General features: G+C 39.3%; 1 protein-coding gene across 1 annotated transcript in view; it reads left to right on the top strand.

Moving 5' to 3' along the window:
• The window catches only part of parm1 (prostate androgen-regulated mucin-like protein 1), a 25536-nt gene extending 16131 nt beyond the window's left edge, over positions 1-9405 (top strand). Inside the window, exons 6-8 of the mRNA XM_046067423.1 lie at positions 15-229; positions 7378-7456; positions 8019-9405. Of these exons, the coding sequence (XP_045923379.1) occupies positions 15-229; positions 7378-7456; positions 8019-8097 (373 nt within the window). The 3' untranslated portion in view covers positions 8098-9405. The remainder of the gene's footprint in view (positions 1-14; positions 230-7377; positions 7457-8018) is intronic.
• The last annotated feature ends 347 nt before the right edge of the window (positions 9406-9752 follow it).

Genomic DNA, 9752 nt, shown 5'->3' on the forward strand with positions numbered 1-9752 from the left:
AACAGCACCACCAGTTCCAACACCAGCACTACTAATAGCACCAACACCAGTACCACCACCAGCGCGACTACTTACAATAGTACCAGCAGCAACGGCAGCACCACCAGTTCCAACACCAGCACTACTAATAGCACCAACACCAACGGCAGCACCACCAGCACCACCACCAATACCACCCAAACCACCACCCTGGTAGAAGAGGGACACAAGTCTGAGGCTCTGAGCTCAGGTGCGTGGCAACAAAAAGTTGTTCGGTTTTTGTTTTTGGCATGTGGCAGTTAATATACTCATTTAATCTTTATTGAAAAAGTAATAGCCCTCTTTTACAAGTTTAATATTTATACTAAAACAAATCTGTGTATAGGAACATGGCTGACAGTCTACAGCCATGCTGGCGGTTCTATGAGGCTATGCTGGAACTGCAGTAGTTTGAGCTAAATGCTCACATCGGCATGCTAACATGCTTACAATTACAATGCTAACATGCTGATATTTATCAGGTATATATTTACCATGTTCACCATCTTAGTCTAACGTTTTTGTGACACCAGTCTGTACCAAATCTTGTGACAATTCATCCAGTAGCTGTTGAGATGCTTCAATAAAAACAAAGACAATCAACCAGCTGGTTGCATGAGGAAACATCAGGGGATTATCACCAACATTGTCAGGTCATGCAGCTGGCATGGCTACAAACTAATCTGATTCCAGTAAACTGATAATCTGATTCAGATATATACATCTATAATCCTTTTTGCCGCTGTTTGCTGTACATTGTATTATGGATTATGTTCTCACTCCTAACAGCCTGCACCATAGCATAAAGGTCAGTGACATGCATTTTCATATGTCTCTAGACAAATGAACCAAACTAAGAGTAATTTCACAAAGCAGCCGCTTACCGCTCCTGGCTCCATTGTTTATTACCTACACTGGCTTTGTTGTTAAAGGCAAAACACAATCACGGTAATTACACATGTAAGGTACAAGGTACAAAGTAAATTTATTTGTCATATTACAACAGACTTGTAAAATGACATACAGTTTGTAGTTCCCTTTATGATACAAAGCAAACAATATATGTAATAAAACTATAAAATTATATACAGAAATAAACTGTTTTGCATGGTGCAGTACTGTGGATGAATTTAGGAGTCTCATAGCCTGGGGGAAGAAGCAGCTCTGCATTGGATACTTCTGTATCTCTTGCCAGACGGCAGCAGGGTGAACAGGCTGTGGCTGGGTGGGTACTCTCTTTTAATATCTTTTGGGCTTTGTTCCTCACCAATATCACTGATGCTCAGTTGATGGGTACCAATGAGCCGCTCAAGCGTTTTTGAGTTTTCTTCACCAGCGTGGAGATTTGAGATGACCATGTTAGGCTCTCTGTGATGCTGATTCCCAGAAATACCTGAAACTGTTCACCTACTCCACCTCAGCTCCACTGATGTAGACAGGAGTATGTGTCTTTGCCTTCTTTTTTCTAAAATCAACAGCTCCTTGGTTTTGCTAATGTTGAGCAGTAGGTTGTTTTCTGCGCACCCCTTCAAGATTATAGATTTCCTCCCGAAACAAAGTCTCATCATTGTTTGAACTCCTAGAAAGATTTAGAGTAGGTAGTAACTAGCTGATTGGCAAAGGTTTTTAGTACACAATCAGGAATGTTATCAGGCTTAGCAGCTTTACTCATATTCACTCTCAGCAGGACACTTATCACATCTCCTGGGGATACTGATTTGGGTCGAGTAGACTTTACAGCTGACTCTTTGTTGAAGAGATCAAAGCAAGCCTGCCATCTTTGGTGTTGTTGGTGTTGAGGTCTCTGCCGATTCACCTCCTCAATGCCAGCTTTCAGTCTCGCTTTGGCGGTGCTGTAAGTTTCTTTCTCACCAGCAGCTTTTTTTGGCTCTGGATAGAGCCCTCACCTCTCCGTTCATTTGGATATTCCAAAAACAAAAAACTCAAACAAACCTGGCTGTTTAAAAAGATTAAAGTGGTAAATTTACAAGAACTAACACAATTTTCTATTTATATTCTCTGAGATAAAAACTTGGAAAATATTATTTTTTGGATGTGCTTAATAAAGGAACTACTAACAAAACTAATATCATTACTAGTATTACAAGTCTGCTGCTCATCTAGGCAACCACCCGACCTTGCTCTCCTCATGTGTTCTTGTGAACTTTCAGAGAGTCCCCGTAACCAGCGAAACTCACTCTCACTCCTGCACGGTGCGAGAGGAGAGGGAAAGATGCTGACTGAGGTTACTCTGAGCAGCATGTAGGTGATTAAATTAGCTTATAATATAATTGACTTTTGTATATTTCTCACTTTTCCCCTGATGTTCCCCTGAACCAGGATATTTGTTTTTGCTGGACAACCCTGCATTTTATTGCCAGAGACTCTGTCTCAGGACACCTACTGTGTCAATGATGTCGTCTCATTGAAATGAAAGAGGAAACTGTTGACCCAGTGCTAATTTCTGTCTGACTGCAGACTTGCTGTTTATCTGACACTCATGGCCTCTGATGTGGCAGTTTACTTTTGTAAGCATGATCAAAATGCGTTGCCAGTAAACTGCAAATTATCTCACAAAACCAGATGACTCCAAATGTGTTTCCGAATGTGTACACACATACATTACATTGACTAACTCATAATCATGCCTGAAGGAAACCAATAAAGCACAAGTGATCTCACTTCTCTGATCAAAGAGGTCAAATGTATGCATGCAGTCAGTGCTTCAGACTATCTGTTCCTGCTTCTCTTTGACCTTCTTAAGCACGCTGTCGATCTGTGGTTAATATGTAAACGAAACAGTTTCCTCTCACGCTTCCTTGTTTACTTTGCAGTCGAGTCTTGACTAGCTGAACATGAACAGCCACGGTTTATAGAGAAAAGGCTGTCTGCCAGTTATATTCCTTCTCATTTTATCATTTACAAAACTGTTTAACCACTGACCTGGTTTTTCATGACATCGCAGTAGACCTTTTAGTGAATTTTAGAAGTTGTACAGGCAACCCTGGCATGGAAAATTCATATACTCATTGTCTATGCCACTGAGAAACTATTTCACTTTATTTCTGTATGTTTTAGTTGTTGTGAAGTTGTATGTTCCATTATCTTATGGGATGACACTTATGGTATCAGTTTTATTATATTATCTTCACCATTGAAAGACATGTTAAGCAAGACTTGTAGCTCTTTACATCTATCCATTTTACTGTTTCTTACTGGATGTGCTTGCACTGGTTAAGTGCTCTATAGCAAAGTCCTGTAACTGAGTTTGAACTCTGTACCTTGTGTGGAGGAACTTCCTTCCCGTCATCAGAAACCATTACATCTGATAATATATCTGACTCAGAACTTTTACAGTGTCTTTCCAGGACAATGTCTTTTAAACCTGACTACAGCTGGGCTAGGTGTCCTGTTAAAGTTGTTAAGTAGTATGAGTCACCCAGCCACCCTTTTTGACCAAATAGCCCCAGAAACTAAAGTCAGGACCTAAATCTGGAATTACTTCTCTATAGTTATACACTATAGCAGAACCAAAAGTCTCAAACTAAAAGTTCCTGTTTGCTTTCCCATTTGAATAACACTGAGGATTAGTCATTAGTCACTGACCAGGAGCTACTGTACATTTAATTGAAATGCTGGTAAAGTACCTGAGTTCCTTCTGAGGTTTCTGGAAGAGTTCCAATGGTAGAAAAGTGCTGTCCTGTAAGTCCTGTAAGTAGTTACACATATGGTGGCTTTTTGGGGCCATTGCATAGGTAAAAAAAAAGGAGGAGGAGGAATTGGTGGAGGAGGTATTCCGGAAAAAAACTTTCCGAGATTAAAGTTGTACATTTACAAGAAAAACATCTGAATATCCTCTGAGATTATAAAGTCACACATTTATGAGATATAAATCTTCTTTTATTTCTATTATTTTTTTAGATGTGCTTGTGTTATTAAAGGTGCTGTACTTTATTAAGCAGGGCATGCATATGTTAATAACAACAGCCATCACATATAAGCTACATACACCAACCAGTAATGAAATACTTTTTTGCTGTTAGCATAGCATAAAAAAATTGTTGAAGAGCTGCAGGCGTTTATAAATGACTAAGATATTATGCATGCTTTCAAGTGACCTTGCTGCAGTCTCTCATATCTGCCTAGCTGTCTGAAAGCTGCACCTCTTTTCCTATGTCTGCACTGACTTGTATTATTGAATGAGTTTCTTTCTCATAAATTTGCCACTTTAATCATGGAAGCCTTTTCTCTGAATATTACCTCCCTCCCCCAGCTCTGTCATTTGTTTGTTTTTATCTACAATGTGATATACAGGACTGTGTCAGAAATGTTCAAAGCAGTTTTTGTCTCTGCAGATGGAAAATGTGTTGGCGAACACCATTTATTCAGATAAGCTGCCTCCAGTGTTTAAACACAATCAAAAGAGATTTTCCATTCAGTACTACAGCAACTCCTCCACCCTTCACAAAATACTTCCATTGTAACGGAAGTTTTGCTGATTTTTGCATTCATTAATTGTTAGCCATGGTTGGTTTGCAATTGTGGTTGGTTGGTCCACTACTTTGGTTCAGACCAAAATAGTTGAATGCCATGAAATTTTCCACACACATTCAAGGTTCCCAGATGATTCTTCTGTAATCTGCTGCCTTTGTCTCCTCTGCCACCATGAGGTTGACATTTTTGCTTTCTACGGCGCGTGGGCGTCCATGAACTTTGGCACAGACATTCATGTTTACCTCAGTATGAATTATAATAACTTTGTTGGTCGCTTAAAGTTTGCTTCAGTGCTATCATCAGGTCAAACTTTTGATTTGTCTGCTTTTGTTTAGTGCTAATTAGCCACTAGCATGCTTACACAATAAACTAGGATGGTGAACATTTTAAATATTGTACCGGCTAAACATCAGCATTTAAGCTTCTCGTATACTTAGCATGTTAGCACTGTGCAGCCACAACATGCAGCTAGCGTGGTTGTGAATTCTTAGTCTTGTTTATATTTAAAGGGGTTTTCACATCTCTGGTCACATTTTCAGATATGTCCCATGCGGTCAAATCAATTTGGCTCAAGAATGGCTCAAATCATGCATACCTGCGTGTAGGACTTATTTCAAACCTGCGATCAATTTTGTGAATATTATAAAGGGAACTACAACCAGACTTGAGTGTGTAGCGCAAACCTCTATCTTGAACTCCACCCACTTAACACAAAGTTAGTTCAAAGACCAGACAGCTTTGTGTCACGACGAGTTGAAGACTGATAAGAAACATTAAATAGACAAAAATGAGCAGATAAGATCACACATTTTTGTCAGAGCTTCCAACAGAGACCCCACATCTCTAAGATATCCTCCCAACTCAATGTTAAAACTCACAAAAGTTATCCATTACTTGGTAGACCGTTGTTTCTTTTGATTCTGCTTCCAGGTAAGAGGAGTGATTTGGAGTGTATTGGCTGTCTGAACATTTTTACTGGGCCTCAGTGCCATCTCACAGACACTTACAAATAGACAAAGGGTGGCCAAACTACGGCCCCACTGCCCAATTTTAAATGGTGCACAGTGATTTTTTAAAAATAAATTAGAATATGGAATCAAACACACACTCAGCAGCAGCTCAAAATATATTCAAACCGAGACTCACCAGTGATACAGACCCAGTCCGTCCTGAGTAACAGCAGGTTAGCTAGCCAGGACCCAACACCAAGATAGCTAGGTAGGTAGGTAGGTAGGTTTATTGTCACAATATAACAAGTTATAGAGAAAAATTGTGTTTTGTAACTCCCTTCTGCTACATAACAGACAATATACATTAATATAGATCAATTGTAAAAAAAAAAAAAAAAAAAAATAACAAAATGGTAAATAGAAATAAACTTTTCTATGCTCAGTGGAGCAGTGCTTAGGATGAATTAGAGTTTGATTACTTGGTGGGAAAAACTGCTCTGCAGTCAGGCTGTGGCTGGGTGGGTACTGTCCTTTAGTATCCTTTGGGCTCTGCGTAGGCACCTCACCTCACAGATATCACTGATGCTCGGGAGATGGGTACCAATGATCTTCTGGGGAGTTTTAATCACCCGCTGCAGAGTCCTCCGGTCCAGGGCCGCGCACATCCCATGCCAGTTTGTGTTTCCAGTCAGGATGCTTTCTATTGCTCCTCTGTAAAAGCTGACAAGAGCTTGGCACGGGAATTTGGCCAGTCGTTTCTGAGCTTTCTTTACCAGCGTGGAGATGTGAGACGACCATGTCAGGTTCTCTGTGATGCTGATTCCCAGGAACCTGAAACTGTTCACTTGCTCCACCTCAGCTCCACTGATGTAGACAGAAGTGTGTGTCTTTGTCTCCTTCTTCCTGAAATCAACAATCAGCTCCTTAGTTTTGCTGACGTTGAGCAGCAGGTTGTTCTCTGAGCACCACTCTGCAAGATTATCAATTTCCTCCCAATATGAAGTCTGGCGTCATCCGCAAACTTCACAACAGAGTTTTCTTCATGTCGGGGGATGCAGTCGTGGGTGTACAGTGTGAACAGGGGGGTGGGGGGCTGAGCACACAGCCCTGGGGGGCTCGTGTGTTGAGGACTAGAGTGAACACTTTTGGACAGCCGATCTCCAAAATGACTTTTTTGGTGTGATTGCTGGGATCCAGAAGAGGAGATTTTTGTTAAGATATGGACTCTTGTGGAAATTTAAATAAGATAAGGACTCATTCAGAAGTGTATTGAGCACTGACTGTACAACACACTGTGGTGAACTCTGAAGTTCTTGTGTGCTTTGTGTTTCTTATTGTCTGTCGGCACCTTTGAAGTACCTGCCTGTTAGTGAGTTGTTAATTAAGGAGGAGGAGTGATTGTCATGTACTGAAAAACATCTGTCCTTTGTGCATGCAAACATGCATGTAATGTTTGTGAGTAAATATATTGAACATTGAATGACAACATTATTTACATTAAATGATGCCTAAATTAGTTGGATGTTATTCCTTCATTCAGCGCACACATTTCTGAGTGGAAATATAAACTAATTTCAGGCCCTGTCTTGGATGATTAGTAGTTGATGAAAACATTTACCTCAGTTGAATAAACATGGCGGAATCAAGAAGATGTTTTTGCTTATGGCCCACATTCAAATAAGTCTGGCCACCCCTGAAATAAACCTTCTGCAGTGTGTTTGGCCCAGTTTCCCCACAAGGAGAGTACTAATTAATTCTTAAGCTTAAATGTCAGTTTGATCTACTGGAAAAGGACTTATCTTAGATCATCAGGAAGTGCTTGAAAAACACCTTAAGCAGATCACTACTCTATCGCAGGACTACAATGACTGACAATGGACTAATTGTTTCTCTCTTTCTCCATCTCTATCTACAGGAAGTACTGCCGCCATTGTTTTTATGTTCATCTTACCTGTCATCCTAGTGTTAGGTGGGGTGTACTACTATAAGTTCCGGTGAGTCCAGAGCTTAATGAGATCTCCTACAAACTACATTAACATGCACCTTTTAATGCACTGAAGGTCAAGTGATGACACGTTGCGGGAAATGTAATATCACGTAGATTACATCTATACTGGACTTCCTGAAAAGTAGCAATTACAAACGTGTCCCTGCTCTTAGTCTGACTATATATCTGTCTCTTTTTTTTCTGCCCCCAACCTCATAACAATGAAGAGGAATATAATGTAATTGGTGACGCTCATATCATTGAAAAATTACATTAAAAAGAGCAAATGTTTGTTGATTTCATAAACCATGTCCTGGTTAATTCTACTGAACTGAACTTAGTAGTAGATAATAATAAAAAAATGTTCACAACAAAATTTATGTCAACCAGTGAGATTACCTCAGGGTTTCAGAGCAGATCTGAAATGTTCGTATAACCAAAAGAGCATTCCTTTACTTATCTTTAACTCCTTTTATCACTTGTAAATAAGACTACTGTCATCTCATCTTTGTTAGTGAATATATGACTTTATCACTTACTCTATTTTCTCTATTTCCTCTCCATTTCAGACGTACATCCTACGGTCCTCTTCTGGACAACGAGCACAGCACTTTGGGAAACTTCACCAACCCAATGTATGACGCCTGAATTGTAACTTTTCACCTTGTAAACCCAAAGTCCTCAGTCTGCAGAAGGAGCCATTGTGATGTAGCTTGATTCAACTCAACTGCAAACTGCCAAACAAATCTGATTGTTTCTTTTGATCTTTCTTCAAGTAGCCTCATTTTTATTGCTAGGTACAGTAAACATGAAAGGAAATAAAATTACTCAGGTAGCAACAGCGCATAATCACATTACCACCACAGAAAGGACAGGTTAAATCACAGCGCAAATAAGTGTGTTCATCAGAGGTGTCGTGAAAGTACAGAAGGAGCAGATTATGTGAACTCAACCAGGTTGTTTTAGTAAAAAAGCTTAAACATAATCAAAACTCTACTTTGTTGTAAATAAGATGATTAAAAACAGTATTAAGGCGTGGCCGAAGACCTGACAATCTGCGAGCTGCAATGGATAAAAAGTATTACTACAGAGAACAGGGCTGTCAAAATTTGTGATTTATAAAGTTAAAAAATGCTTAATTTTCTGCAAGAATACACATGAAGTGCAAATAATGTACAGTAGATTTACATCATGACGCAAAATGTTTCTTTTCTAATCATGGACTGTTCTCACAGGCACCTGCTGAGATACTTTTTCAATGCTTAAACTTGGACATTATGAGATTTTCAGAATTTCCTTTAAACCGGGAAGTATAGACGGGTCAACATTACCTAGGACAACCAAGAAAGGAGGCTAACGTACAGAAAATGTTTCATTCATTAATTTTCAACTGTGGAAAAGTGTGTTTTTCCATCCAGAGACTTAGATCACATGCATTCCGTTAAAAAGTTAAAATGACTTGTTTTCATATTACAAACTGAACAGTTCCGAGGCAGAGGAAGACTGGAGCAAAAGGTTCAAGTCCTTTGCTGAGCCTGACCTTTGACCTCCCTGTGGAAGAACCAAAAAAAACTTTCCTTACTGCAGACATTTGTAGGCAACCGGAGTTCATAGGAAAACAAATCAGAAAATCTCACTTACATTAAATGTGGCCATAAAATGTGGGGTGGGGAATTGCGTCTCTATAGCACCTGATCAACTTCAACTATTATTTTGTTTGTTTTTTATCGAATGTTATTTATGTGATGCTTTTTTTCATGTTCTAGTGTGATTTTGCTCTGCTTAGCAGCTCAGGCTGCATCTGTGATTGTAATTGGCACTCCTTAAGTGTTTGATATAGTATTGTTTGCATTCAGGTGAAGAATAAAGTGACTCTTTTGATGTTTTTGACACAATTATTTTGTGTTATATGATTGTATTAAATTGTTTGTGGAATAAAAGTGAATAAGGAATGAAGAGAGTCCCTTGTTTAGATGTAACTCTTTAAACTTTAAGGTACATACATAATGATAATGAGTAGCAGAAGCACTTACAAGCATTTGTATGCTTTTTTAGCCATGCTAGAGGAATGGCTCTAGAGAATGGTAATGTCAGTCTGTTATCGAGTTTTGTAAAGAAGTTCATGGTGCACAGAGGAAGAATCCTAAAGACTCTCTGACTTTTCCTCTAGCGCCAGCATGAGGTTGACACTTGTGGCTTTGAGTGAAATGTCTCAATAACTATCAGGTCAAAATTCTGACCAAGTACCTGCAAAATTAATGACATTCCTATCAACTTCAGTGGTACTTTGTGTTTAGTGCTGA

This window comes from Micropterus dolomieu, linkage group LG13, assembly GCF_021292245.1.
Source record: "Micropterus dolomieu isolate WLL.071019.BEF.003 ecotype Adirondacks linkage group LG13, ASM2129224v1, whole genome shotgun sequence".
In the NCBI taxonomy this organism is placed as follows: Eukaryota; Metazoa; Chordata; class Actinopteri; order Centrarchiformes; family Centrarchidae; genus Micropterus; species Micropterus dolomieu.